The sequence below is a fragment of the Salmo salar genome, chromosome ssa12 (genome assembly GCF_905237065.1).
Source record: "Salmo salar chromosome ssa12, Ssal_v3.1, whole genome shotgun sequence".
NCBI lineage: Eukaryota > Metazoa > Chordata > Actinopteri > Salmoniformes > Salmonidae > Salmo > Salmo salar.
The window spans coordinates 10,533,018-10,548,234 of NC_059453.1; the positions used below are offsets into that span (position 1 = coordinate 10,533,018).

General features: G+C 44.4%; 1 protein-coding gene across 1 annotated transcript in view; it reads right to left on the reverse strand.

Moving 5' to 3' along the window:
- Window positions 1–6,493, reverse strand: part of LOC106594217 (beta-1,3-N-acetylglucosaminyltransferase lunatic fringe) — a 29,184-nt gene extending 22,691 nt beyond the window's left edge. The window contains exon 1 of the mRNA XM_045690664.1: window positions 5,840–6,493. Coding sequence (XP_045546620.1) covers window positions 5,840–6,292 — 453 coding nt within the window. The 5' untranslated portion in view covers window positions 6,293–6,493. The remainder of the gene's footprint in view (window positions 1–5,839) is intronic.
- Between the last annotated feature and the right edge of the window lie 8,724 nt (window positions 6,494–15,217).

The following is a 15,217-nucleotide window of genomic DNA, read 5'->3' on the forward strand; positions in this document are numbered from 1 at the left end:
TCATAGATTTGCCTTACAATTAGCCACACTCATAGATTAGTCTTAAAATTAGCCACACTCATAGATTAGCCTTACAGTTAGCCACACTCATAGATTAGCCTTACAGTTAGCCACACTCATAGATTAGCCTTACAGTTAGCCACACTCATAGATTAGCTTTACAGTTAGCCACACCCATAGATTAGCCTTACAGTTAGCCACACCCATAGATTAGCCTTACAGTTAGCCACACTCATAGATTAGCCTTACAATTAGCCACACTCATAGATTAGCCTTACAATTAGCCCCACTCATAGATTAGCCTTACAATTAGCCACACTCATAGATTAGTCTCTCCTTACAGGCTACAGGTAGCGACTTTCTCTACAGGCTAGAGGTCGACCGATTAATCGGAATTGCCGATTAATTAGGGCCGGTTTCAAGTTTTCATAACAATCGGTAATTGGTATTTTTGGCCACCGATTTGCCGATTTTTTATTTATTTATTATTATTATTATTATTATTATTATTATTATTATTATATTTTTTTATAAATATTTTTTAACTAGGCAAGTCAGTTAAGAACACATTCTTATTTTCAATGACGGCTTAGGAACGGTGGGTTAACTGCCTTGTTCAGGGGCAGAACGACAGATTTTTACCTTCAATCTTGCAACCTTACGGTTAACTAGTCCAACGCTCTAACCACCTGCTTTACATTGCACTCCACGAGGAGCCTGCCTGTTACGCGAATGCAGTAAGAAACCAAGGTAAGTTGCTAGCTAGCATTAAACTTATCTTATAAAAAACAATAAATCAATCAATCATAATCAGTAGTTAACTACACATGGCTGATGATATTACTAGTTTATCTAGCCTGTCCTGCATTGCATATAATCGATGCGGTGTGCATTCGCGAAAAAGGACGGTCGTTGCTCCAACTTGTACCTAACCATAAACATCAATGTCTTTCTTAAAATCAATACACAAGTATATATTTGTAAACCTGCATATTTAGTTAATATTGCCTGCTAACATGAATTTCTTTTAACGCGGGAAAATGTGTCACCTCTGTAACAGAGTCAGGGTATATGCAGCAGTTTGGGCCACCTGGCTCGTTGCGAACTGTGAAGACTATTTCTTCCTAACAAAGACAGCCAACTTCGCCAAACGGGGATGATTTAACAAAAGCGCATTTGCGAAAAAAAAGCACAATCGTTGCACGACTGTACTTAACCATAAACATCAATGCCTTTCTTAAAATCAATACACAGAAGTACATATTTTTAAACCTGCATATTTAGCTAAAAGAAATCCAGGTTAGCAGGCAATATAAACCAGGTGAAATTGTGTCACTTCTCTTGCGTTCCTTGCATGCAGAGTCAGGGTATATGCAACAGTTTGGGCCGCCTGGCTCGTTGCAAACTAATTTGCCAGAATTTTACGTAATTATGACATAACATTGAAGGTTGTGTAATGTAACAGGAATATTTAGACTTATGGATGCCACCCATTAGATAAAATATGGAACGGTTCCGTATTTCACTGAAAGAATAAACGTGATAGTTTCCGGATTCGACCATATTAACCTGTTAGGGCTAGGGGGCAGTATTGACACGGCTGGATAAAAAACGTACCCGATTTAATCTGGTTACTACTCCTGCCCAGTAACTAGAATATGCATATAATTATTGGCTTTGGATAGAAAACACTCCAAAGTTTCTAAAACTGTTTGAATGGTGTCTGTGAGTATAACAGAACTCAAATGGCAGGTCAAAACCTGAGAAGATTCTGTACAGGAAGTACCCTGTCTGACCATTTCTTGGCCTTCTTTGTCATCTCTATCCAAAACAAAGGATCTCTGCTGTTACGTGACACTTCCTACGGCTCCAATGGGCTCTCAGAAGGCGGCAAAAAGCTGAATCGTGGCTTTGCAGGCTCCGGCTGAAAAAAAGTAGCGTGTTTGGGTAGTGGCTGGTTACAGTACTGTGAGACTCAGGCGCGTGCCCGCGTCGACCGAATGCTTTGTTTTCTTTCCTCTGTTTACCTAAACGTAGATTCCCGGTCTAAATATTATCGCTTTTTTACGAGAAAAATGGCATAAAAATGGATTTTAAACAGCGGTTGACATGCTTCGAAGTACGGTAATGGAATATTTAGATTTTTTTTGTCACGAATTGCGCCATGCTCGTGACCCTTATTTACACTTCGGATAGTGTCTTGGAACGCACGAACAAAACGCCGCTATTTGGATATAACGATGGATTATTTTGGACCAAACCAACATTTGTTATTGAAGTAGCAGTCCTGGGAGTGCATTCTGACGAAGACAACAAAGGTAATCAAACTTTTGTAATAGTAAATCTGACTTTGGTCAGGGCTAAACTTGGTCGGTGTCTAAATGGCTAGCCGTGATGGCTGGGCTATCTACTGAGAATATTGCAAAATGTGCTTTCACCGAAAAGCTATTTTAAAATCGGACACCTCGATTGCACAAAGGAGTTCTGTATCTAGAATTCTTAAAATAATTGTTATGTTTTTTGTGAACGTTTATCGTGAGTAATTTAGTAAATTCACCGGAGGTTTGCGGGGGGTATGCTAGTTCTGAACGTCACATGCTAATGTAAAAAGCTGGTTTTTGATATAAATATGAACTTGATTGAACAAAACATGCATGTATTGTATAACATAATGTCCTAGGTGTGTCATCTGATGAGGATCATCAAAGGTTAGTGCTGCATTTAGCTGTCTTCTGGGTTTTTGTGACATTATATGCTAGCTTGAAAAATGGGTGTCTGATTATTTCTGGCTGGGTACTCTGCTGACATAATCTAATGTTTTGCTTTCGTTGTAAAGCCTTTTTGAAATCGGACAGTGTGGTTAGATTAACGAGAGTCCTGTCTTTAAAATGCTGTAAAATAGTCATATGTTTGAGAAATTAAAGTAATAGCATTTCTAAGGTATTTGAAAATTGCGCCACTGGATTACACTGGCTGTTGCGTGGTGGGACGAATTCGTCCCGCCTAGCCCAGAGAGGTTAATGACGTAAGGCTCGTGTTTCTGTGTGTTATTATGTTATAATTAAGTCTATGATTTGATAGAGCAGTCTGACTGAGCGATGGTAGGCACCAGCAGGCTCGTAAGCATTCATTCAAAACAGCACTTTCGTACGTTTTGCCAGCAGCCCTTCGCAATGCATTGCGCTGTTTATGACTTCAAGCCTGTCAACTCATAAGATTAGGCTGGTGTAACCGATGTGAAATGGTAAGCTAGTTAGCGGGTGCGCGCTAATAGCGTTTCAAACGTCACTCGCTCTGAGACTTGGAGTAGTTGTTTCCCTTGCACTACATGGGTAACGCTGCTTCGAGGGTGGCTGTTGTCGATGCGTTGCTGGTTTGAGCCCAGGTAGGAGCGAGGAGAGGGACGGAAGCTATACTGTTACACTGGCAATACTAAAGTGCCTATAAGAACATCCAATAGTCAAAGGTATATGAAATACAAATCATTTATTGATGTATTATATTAAGTTAAAATAAGTGTTCATTCAGTATTGTTGTAATTGTCATTATTACAGTATTTAAAAAAAATAAAATCGGCCGATTAATCGGTATCGGCTTTTTCGGTCCCCCAATAATCGGTATTGCTATCGGCGTTGAAAAATCATAATCGGTCGACCTCTACTACAGGCAGCTACTCTCTCTACAGGTTACTGGCAGCTACTCTCTCTACAGGCTACAGGCAGGTACTCTCTCTACAGGCTACAGGTAGCTACTCTTTCTACAGGTAGCTACTCTCTCTACAGGCTACAGGCAGCTACTCTGGCTACAGGCTACAGGTAGCTACTCTTTCTACAGGTAGATACTCTCTCTACAGGTAGCTTCTCTTTACAGGCTACAGGTAGCTACTCTCTCCAACAATGAGTGGAGATGTACACTGAGTATATTAAACATTAAGAACACCCGCTCTTTCCATGACATAGACTGACCAGGTGAATCCAGGTGAAAGCTATGATCCCTTATTAATGTCACTTGTTAAATCCACTTCAATCAGTGTAGATGAAGGGGAGGAGACAGGTTAAAGAAGGATTTTTAAGCCTTGAGACAATTGAGACATGGATTGTGTATGTGTGTCATTCAGAGGGTGAATGGGCAAGACAAAGTCAAAGTGCCTTTGAACAGAGTGTGGTAGTAGGTGCCAGGCGCACCGGTTTGTGTCAAGAACTGCAACGCTGCTGGGTTTTTCACGCTCAACAGTTTACCGTGTGTATCAAGAATGATCCACCACCCAAAGGACATCCAGCCAACTTGACACAACTGTGGGAAGCATTGGAGTCAACATGGACCAGCATCCCTGTGGAACACTTTCGACACCTTGTGGAGTCCATGCCCCGACGAACTGAGGGCAAAAAGGGGTGGTGCAACTCAATATTAGGAAGGTGTGCTTAATGTTTTGTACACTGTGTGTATAGTATTCTCTATAAGGACATAGTTGTACCAGTCTGTTGTAGATCAGCTCTATGATGACATTATATAGTATCCACTATAATGACATAGTTCTACCAGTCTGTTGTAGATCAGCTCTATGATGACATTATATAGTATCCACTATAATGACATCGTTCTACCAGTCTGTTGTAGATCAGCTCTATGATGACATTATATAGTATCCTCTGTATGTCCTTTTTTTAAAAACATGATAATGACTATTCTTTCTGATTCCCTTTGTTTTCTGACACAAGCAAGGAGAGAAGAAAAGGGGAGAGAGAAAGAGAGCTCTTCTCCGTTTTCATTCCTTCTCCTTCGTCCTCTGATCTGCCTTCCGAGAGTAATCTTCATCGGCTCCGGCTCCAGTTTAACTTTACAGGTTTACGTCTGACTGTCTCGCGCTTTGGCCAGAGCGCGGAGGCAATGAAAGTGAGCCGGCGTAACTAATCGTGTTGAAGGGGTATTTCAGGGAGAGGAGGGTTTGGGGTTTCTTGGGGTTACCCCTGGGAACATACACCGTCAAGCCTTCTGTTGAATGCAGATGCATTGGTAGCCTCACTAAAACTGTAGCATACACTATGTTGTTCTAACTACATTTTGATTAGAGTCATTCAGAGCAACTTAAAGTTCTCACCCTAATGTAGCTATGGGTAGACTAGGACAAACACAGATCACAGTCATACTGTAGTAAGTTCAACTTTCCTCAATACAGTAGCTATGGGTAGACTAGGACAAACACAGATCACAGTCATACTGTAGTAAGTTCAACTTTCCTCAATACAGTAGCTATGGGTAGACTAGGACAAACACATATCACAGTAAGTCAAACTTTACTGAATAAAGCTGTTATCAGTAAAGTAGTAAGAAAACTGTTGCTGTGAAACTTTCCTCTGCTTGAGTTGAGGCTCCTCTACTTACAGTTTATCCTAATTATCCCTGTAGCCTAGCAACCATGACATGTTCCGTAGCCTAACAACCATGACATGTTCCGTAGCCTAGCAACCACGACATGTTCCGTAGCCTAGCAACCATGACACGTTCCGTTGCCTCGGGCAGCCTTTAGATTCGTTGGTAATCTAATGCCACTAACTTGGGTGTTTATTTCTGTGGAATTATTCAAACTAGTTTTTCGTCCGTTTTCCTCTAAGAATATAATAGTATTTGTTCTATCACCTGTTGCATGTTTAGATGCATTGGTAATCTAATTTCACAAACTACTACAATAGCAATGTGTCCAATAGGCTAGCGTAGCAGTTCAGAGAGTTTTAATCGAAATGTTGCTGGTTCAAACCGCAGAGCCGACTAGGTGAAAGATGTGTCATTTTGTTCCTGAGCAAGGCACTTCATTCCTGTAAGTGTAAAGTTTTCCCATTACCTGCAGCATGTTTCTAGAGATCCATGTGTCCAGCAGTAGATCCAGCCTGGTGTGGTGGTATTTCTTGGTGGTTTTCACCGCTATGAACACATCCACCGGACTGAGCTCCTCCACCGGTGTAGGATCACTAGCCTTCACCGCTCTGTGCTCCACCGCCCGTTTCCCCCGGCTCAACTCACTGAAGTACGCCGAAAAACCCTTGACCTGGGCCGCCTGACATTTGTCCCCGACCCGATCCTCGGCTGGAGCTTGGTTAACGGGTTTGTCATTATTATTCATGCTGTTTAAACTTTGCAGGGAGCGAGTCCCGAACTCTCTCCCGGTGGAACCTTCCTCCACGAGAGTCCCCCGGTGTTTGATAACGGCGACGAGAAGAAACATCATCACGAGGCAGGTGAACAAGGCTCCTCCAGCCGTGGAGAGGGCGCGTTTCCTCCAGACGCCTTTTGACATCTTGCTGCAAGTTTACAAATCTAAAATAGATCGTTTATAATCCCATACAATGGTGAGCAGTGCAAGCATTGACAATAAAAGTGAACGTCTATTCCACTGCGACAAAACTCACAGAATAGGGACTGTTCATCCTGGTTTGCTTCACTCTCTCTCTCTCTCTCTCTCTCTCTCTCTCTCTCTGTCTCTCTGTCTCTCTCTCTCTGTCTCTGTCTCTCTGTCTCCCTCTAGATGACTGGACTGTTCCATTCTAACCCACGGTTAGTTCTAACCGAGCTACCAGAGGGAGAGAGCCACGCCTGCAGGCGGGACTAGTCTCCTCTCCAGCCACTAGCCGCTCTGAGCGCACTCTGTTTGGGCGTGACGGAGGAGCAAGAGGCGGGCCGGGCACTTGGAAGACTTCAGTTGTCAATCAAAATATTAACTAAATCTTCAGAAAAGCTAATTATTATTATACATTTGTATCAACTGTCATTGTATGCATAATAATCTATCCCAAATAAGTTTACAATGAAAATGTATATTAACTAATATATTTTAATAACGTATTTGTTAACTAATACATGTATTAATAGGTGAATAAGTAGCTCGGGGAGATGATAGTTCCCTCAGTTGGAACGTTGCGCGCGTTCTGTTCTGCGTTCTGGAATGTTGGCGGCCGCGGTTCCTTGCAGACAGATGTTGGAGCAGCGCATGACAGCGGCGCGTATGTAGCGCTGCCAACGAGAGGAGATGACAGATCACACACACACACACACACACACACACACACACACACACACACACACACACACACACACACACACACTGCCAGTGTAGTTGTGCCAGCAAGCATGGTTCCAAATCTAGTGGTCTGTGGAATGTTTCCTCTTCAACAATAAAGTGCTTGTCTGAGCAACTATTTCACAGCCGAGGGTACAACACACACACACACACACACACACACACACACACACACAGATGTGAACAAAAATCTTTAAAAATCTACTAAATCAACCCCTTGAAGGTTGTGTGTCTGATGCTAGTTGGTTTGGTTTGGTTTGGTTTTGGTTTTTGGTGAACCTCTTCCTCTTCCCTCCCTCTCCCCTCTTCCTACTCTCCTTTCTCCCATATTCCCCCTCTCTTCTCTCCCCTCTTCCCCTCTTCCCCATCTCCTTTCTCTCCTCTTTCCCCTCTCCTCTCCTTCCCTCTTCCCCCTCATATTTCCCATCTCCTCCCTCTCTGCTTCCCCCTCTCCTCTCCTCCTCTTTCCCCTCTCCTCTCCTCCCACTCCTCTTCCCCCTCTCCTCTCCTCTTCTTTTCCCTCTCCTCTCCTCCTCTTCCCACTCTCCCCTCCTCCCCACTTCTCTTTCCTCTATCCCTCATTTAAGGACAAGGACAAAGAGAAGAGCTGACCTGTCTTCAATGCTCCAGACTGCTCACCACTGAATACCAGAGGAATTAAATCCTCACACACACACAGCCCGACAGCATTAAATCTGTTCCGTTCCAGCATGTGCCAGCATGTGTGCCCTGTGCCAGCGTGTGTGTAGAAGTTCATGTATAATGGATGTGAGCTGATAACAGATACACTGTGATGTGTGATGGTACCACGGCTGGTTGGCTCTCTCTCTCTCTCTCTCTCTCTCTCTCTCTCTCATATCTTCTCCTCTAGTGTTATCTCCAAAATTCCCTGATCAAGGTCATGGTTTTCCGAGTCTGAAGTGGGGACTTTTCCCTGGATGTGTCCACCCCCTCTGAGCTGATGTATTACTACTAATAGAATCCATTTAAGACAGAAGGTCAGAAGTCTCACTGTCATACCATTACAATACAGTAACATGGCAATACACGCACACAGGCACACGCACACACACACTTACGCAAGCACGCACCAGTGGAGGCTCCTCAGACGTGGAAGGGGAGTACCATCCTACTCACTGAATTTCTTTTTTTTTTTTATCAGAAAAATGATCTGGTCCTTTGAAGATAAAGCTATACTAAATATATTCACATGTTACCAAATCAGTTATTAAAACTCACTGTTTTGCAATGAAGGTTTACCGAGTGGCGCAGCGGTCTAAGGCACTGCATCTAAGTGCTAGAGGAGTCACTACAGACCCTGGTTTGATTCCGGGCAGTATCACAACCGGACGTGATTGGGAGTCCCATAGGGTGGCACCAGGGTTTGGCTGGGGTAGGCTGTCATTTTAAATAAGAATTTGTACTTAACTGACTTGCCTAGTTAAATAAAGGTTAAGTCAAAAAAGTATCCTCAACAGCCCCTTCTAGGGAAGCACCATGGTGTCGCCGGAGGACAGCTAGCTTCCATCCTCCTCTGGGTATATTGACTTTAACACAAAATCTAGGAGGTGCATGTGATCTGTCCATAGACTTACACAGTAATTATGGCGACTACCAACCTATCAGAGCTCTTGCAGCATGAACTGACATGTTGTCCATCCAATCACAGAATCAGAGAATGAATCTAGTACTGTAAGCATAAGCTACAGCTAGCTAGCACTGCAGTGCATAACATGTGGTGAGTAGTTGACTCAAAGAGAGAAAGACAATAGTTGAACAGTTTTGAACAAATTAATTTCTTCAAAAAATTAAGTAATGCACCAATTTGTAAGTTGCTCTGGATAAGAGCGTCTGCTAAATGACGTAAATGTAAATGTAAGTAAACACAGCAGAGCTAGCTAGATTTCGTTGTATTTTTGTATTACTTTTAGTTTCACTTACTTAGCTGGCTAATGCAGCTAATTTAGCCTACTCAACAACCTGACTCAAACAGAGAGGAATGCTATTTATGTTAGCTAGCTAATGCAGCTATTTTAGCCTACTCAACAACCTGACTCAATCAGAGAGGAATGCTATTTATGTTAGCTAGCTGGCTAAGGCTAACCAACTCTGCAACTCTTCCAAGTCAAGGTAAGCTTTCGGTTTTATTAATTTATTGCCACAACTGCCCGGTGGTGTTACTGCTAAACTGCTTGCTGTACACTGTACTGTGTGATTGTACACATGGATCGGATTGTAGTTTTACTAACGTCGTAGCTATTTTGACTATGTCGTTAGCTAATTTGGTGACAACGATGTGTAGCGGTTAGCGGTTATGGTATGAAGGTTTGGCTTGGAGAGGTTTTTTTTGCCTGGTCAGAGACAGCTGTTGTTTTGTGCACTGAAGTCCGCAAGTGAAGGGAAAAGGTGAGAGGAGGAGAGCATGTAGATGGGAGAATGAATTATAGAACATGCAAAGTGATTATGCTGTAGACCTTTACGTGGCTGCTATGAAAGTGAACTGTGTGTTCCGGCGATCAGTGGTGTATTCATTCTGCCAATTCTGTTGCAAAACGTTTCTTAAACTTACCTGAATTTGTCCATTTGAAACTCTCATTTTAGTTGCCAAAATGGAACATTTTTCAGCTGTTTGGGCTAATGATTACACCCCAGATAAGCTAGATGCTGTCAAGAGTGTTCAAGTCGGTATTGAATGTGTCACTGTCTGTCACCTTGATTACTCCAATTTGTCTCTCTGTTCAAGATTATTAGCTAGCAAGAATCCTCTCACCTGGAAGCAGTCTTTATTATCGCGAGGGACTTTAACCAAGCCCATCTAAAACACATTTTTCCCAAAAATATCACTAACATGCCGAACCATGTATACACAAACATCCGCAATGCGTACAAAGACATCCCTGACCCCATTTTGGCCAATTAGATCACATCTCTGTTTCTACTCCCCGCCTACAAGCACCAACTCAAGAGGGAGCCACCAACACTGAGAATGTATATATATATTTTTTTTAATTGAACCTTTAGTTAACTAGGCAAGTCAGTTAAGAACAAATTCTTATTTACAATGACGGCCTACCAAATAAAAAAATAACTCCTGCAGGGACGGGGGCTGGGATTAAAAAAATAAAATAAAATAAAGATTATAAAGTACAAATCACACATCACGACAAGAAAGACAACACAACATAGTGAGGCGCTGTACAGATGAGGCATACTCAATGCTGCAGGATTGTTTTGAGAGTACAATAGCAGGAAGACAATAGCAGGAAGACAATAGCAGGAAGACAATACCAGGAAGACAATACCAGAAAGACAATAGCAGGAAGACAATACCAGAAAGACAATAGCAGGAAGACAATAGCAGGAAGACAATACCAGGAAGACAATACCAGGAAGACAATAGCAGGAAGGCAATACCAGGAAGGCAATACCAGGAAGACTCTCGCTGCTCCAGACGACCAGCTGCTTTCGCTCTTGGCTGACGTGAGGAAAAACTCTCAAAAGAGCGAATACTCAACAAGCCGCCGGCCCAGATGGCATCCTTGACCGTGTGCTGCCCAGCTAGCGGACGTCTTCTCAGACATCTTCAATATGTCCCAGGGTGTAGTCCCCACCTGCTTTAAGGAGACCACCATCGTTCCAGTGCCCAAGAAAAACAAGGTGACATGCCCAAATGACAATTCCCCCAGGTCGCGCTCACCTCGGTCATCATGAAGTGATTTGAAAGGCTGGTCATGGCCCACATCGAGGCCAGCACGCCAGGCACACTGGACCTACTGCAATTTGTCTACCGCTCCAACAGATCCACACTGGACCCACTGCAATTTGCGTACCACTCCAACAGATCTACACTGGACCCACTGCAATTTGTCTACCGCTCCAACAGATCCACACTGGACCCACTGCAATTTATCTACCGCTCCAACAGATCCACACTGGACCCACTGCAATTTTCCTACTGCTCCAACAGATCCATGGAAGATGCCATTTCTATCGGTATTCACACAGACGTAACGCATCTGGACAATAGGAACTCCTATGTGAGAATGCTGTTCATCTGGACAAGAGGAACTCCTCTGTGAGAATGCTGTTCATCTGGACAAGAGGAACTCCTATGTGAGAATGCTGTTCATCTGGACAATAGGAACTCCTATGTGAGAATGCTGTTCATCTGGACAAGAGGAACTCCTCTGTGAGAATGCTGTTCATCTGGACAAGAGGACCTCCTATGTGAGAATGCTGTTCATCTGGACAAGAGGAACTCCTCTGTGAGAATGCTGTTCATCTGGACAAGAGGAACTCCTCTGTGAGAATGCTGTTCATCTGGACAAGAGGAACTCCTATGTGAGAATGCTGTTCATCTGGACAAGAGAAACTCCTATGTGAGAATGCTGTTCATCTGGACAAGAGAAACTCCTATGTGAGAATGCTGTTCATCTGGACAAGAGGAACTCCTCTGTGAGAATGCTGTTCATCTGGACAAGAGGAACTCCTCTGTGAGAATGCTGTTCATCTGGACAAGAGGAACTCCTCTGTGAAAATGCTGTTCATCTGGACAAGAGCAACTCCTATGTGAGAATGCTGTTCATCTGGACAAGAGGAACTCATCTGTGAGAATGCTGTTCATCTGGACAAGAGGAACTCCTATGTGAGAATGCTGTTCATCTGGACAAGAGGCACTCCTCTGTGAGAATGCTGTTCATCTGGACAAGAGGAACTCCTCTGTGAGAATGCTGTTCATCTGGACAAGAGGCACTCCTCTGTGAGAATGCTGTTCATCTGGACAAGAGGCAGTCCTCTGTGAGAATGCTGTTCATCTGGACAAGAGGCACTCCTATGTGACAATGCTGTTCATTGACTACAGTTCAGCATTCAACACTAGTGTTCCTCCAAGCTCAACACCAAGCTCAGAGCCCTGGGTCTGGACACCACCCTCTGCAACTGGATCCTGGACATCCTGATGATCAGACCACAGGCTGTGATGATTGGCATCAACACCTCCTCCACACTGACTCTTAACACAGGGCCCCCCCAGGGGTGTGTCCTCAGTCCTCTGCTCTACTCCCTGTTCACCCACGACTGCATGAGTTTGCGCAAAACACCAACTCCATCGTCAAGTTTGCTGACGATATCACAATTGAAGGCCTGATAACCAACAACGACGTGTCAGCTTATAGAGAGGAGGTAAGTGAACTGGTATTGTGGTGTCATGACAACAACCTCTCCCTCAACATCAGCAAAAAAAAAAGAGTTGATTGTTGACTTCAGGAACCAGAGGAGGGAACGGGCCCTGATCCCCATCAATGGGACTATAGTAGAGAGAGTCACAAGAGTCACAAGTTTTAAGTTCCTTGGCATCCACATCATGGAGCAACAATACCACCACTCTTGTCAAGAGGGCGCAACAGCATCTCTACTTCCTAAGGCTGCTGAAGACATTTGGCATGCTGCCCCGGGTCCTCTTATATACTACTTCTGCAGCATCGAGAGTGTTCTTACCGGTTGCATCACAGCCTTTTATGGGAACTACTCCGTCCACAACCGCAACTCCTTCCAGCAGGTGGTGAAGACGGCCCAGTACATCATCAAGGACCCCACACCCCCCCCCCAGCTATGAGCTGGTCTCTCCCTTACCGTCTTGCTGCCCCCCCCCCAGCCACGAGCTATTCTCTCCCTTACCGTCTTGCTGCCCCCCCCAGCCACGAGCTATTCTCTCCCTTACCGTCTTGCTGCCCCCCCAGCCATGGGCTATTCTCTCCCTTACCGTCTTGCCCCCCCCAGCCACGAGCTATTCTCTCCCTTACCGTCTTGCTGCCCCCCCCAGCCACGAGCTATTCTCTCCCTTACCGTCTTGCTGCCCCCCCAGCCATGGGCTATTCTCTCCCTTACCGTCTTGCTGCCCCCCCCAGCCACGAGCTATTCTCTCCCTTACCGTCTTGCTGCCCCCCCAGCCATGGGCTGTTCTCTCCCTTACCATCTTGCTGCCCCCCCAGCCATGGGCTGCTCTCCCTTACCGTCTTGCTGAGGTCTAATACAAACAGGTCTCAGAGACAGTTTCTATCGACAAGCAATCAGAGACAGTTTCTATCTACAAGCCATCAGAGACAGTTTCTATCGACAAGCCATCAGAGACAGTTTCTATCTACAAGCCATCAGAGACAGTTTCTATCGACAAGCCATCAGAGACGGTTTCTATCGACAAGCCATCAGAGACAGTTTCTATCTACAAGCCATCAGAGACCGTTTCTATCGACAAGCCATCAGAGACAGTTTCTATCGACAAGCCATCAGAGACAGTTTCTATCTACAAGCCATCAGAGACAGTTTCTATCGACAAGCCACCAGAGACAGTTTCTATCTACAAGCCATCAGAGACAGTTTCTATCGACAAGCCATCAGAGACAGTTTCTATCGACAAGCCATCAGAGACAGTTTCTATCTACAAGCCATCAGAGACAGTTTCAATCTACAAGCCATCAGAGACAGTTTCTATCTACAAGCCATCAGAGACAGTTTCTATCTACAAGCCATCAGAGACAGTTTCAATCTACAAGCCATCAGAGACAGTTTCTATCTACAAGCCATCAGAGACAGTTTCTATCTACAAGCCATCAGAGACCGTTTCTATCGACAAGCCACCAGAGACAGTTTCTATCTACAAGCCATCAGAGACAGTTTCTATCTACAAGCCATCAGAGACAGTTTCTATCTACAAGCCATCAGAGACAGTTTCTATCTACAAGCCATCAGAGACAGTTTCTATCTACAAGCCATCAGAGACAGTTTCTATCTACAAGCCATCAGAGACAGTTTCTATCTACAAGCCATCAGAGACCGTTTCTATCTACAAGCCATCAGAGACAGTTTCTATCTACAAGCCATCAGAGACAGTTTCTATCTACAAGCCATCAGAGACAGTTTCTATCGACAAGCCATCAGAGACAGTTTCAATCTACAAGCCATCAGAGACCGTTTCTATCTACAAGCCATCAGAGACAGTTTCTATCTACAAGCCATCAGAGACAGTTTCTATCTACAAGCCATCAGAGACAGTTTCTATCTACAAGCCATCAGAGACCGTTTCTATCTACAAGCCATCAGAGACAGTTTCTATCTACAAGCCATCAGAGACAGTTTCTATGGAATATGAATGACAGTCATCCAATATGCTGTAGAGGAAATAAGGCCAAGCTCATGAAAACAATGGTCCCCCCTCATCTTAAACAGTACCGAACACCACTGGCACACACACAACAGAGACACACACAGACACACACACAACAAAGACACACACACGACACACACACACACAGACACACACACACACACAGACACACACACACACACACACACACACACACACACACACACACACACACACACACACACACACACACACACACACACACACACACACACACACACACACACACACACACACACACACACACACACACACACACACACACACATAATGTCTACCGTTCTAATTTTAGATGAATTGGAGTTGGGGGAATCATTTCCTACCGCCGCCACCACAATACATGTCACTGTCGGAACCAACGGAAACGTTCTAGAACACATCAATGGAATGACAGGAAAACAACCAAAGGACTTTTTCTCCTCCTCTGGTCTGTTTCATTTCATTCCTCCGGAGCGAAGGATCAGTCTTAGACCACAACAGAGGAGTGGAAGGAGGGATGAAAGGAGGAGAGAAAAGGAAGGAGTGACGAGAGAGGGGGATGACTCCTGGTCATTGTCAGGAAGAGGGTTCTGTGGTTGCCATAGCGTCTGCTCCGACTCGGGAATTCCAGAACAGAATGTGATATTGATTAAGGGAGCTTTTCCCAAAACAATCTCCTCAGGAAAAGTTCTCTGAATCCCAGAAAGGGATGGAAACAGTTTGTCCATCCATGGTAGGGTTTGTAACAAAAACATGCTGACAGGCACACACACAAGATTATGTTCAGAGAGATATGGGGGGAAGGGGGAGAGAGAGAGAGACAGGGAGAGAGAGAGACAGTGGGAGAGAGAGAGAGACAGAGGGAGAGACAAAGAGAGACAGAGAGAGAGTGAGAGAGAGAACGAGAGGGAGGGAGAGAGAGACAGAGAGAGGCAGAGAGAGAGACAGAGAGAGAGTGAGACAGA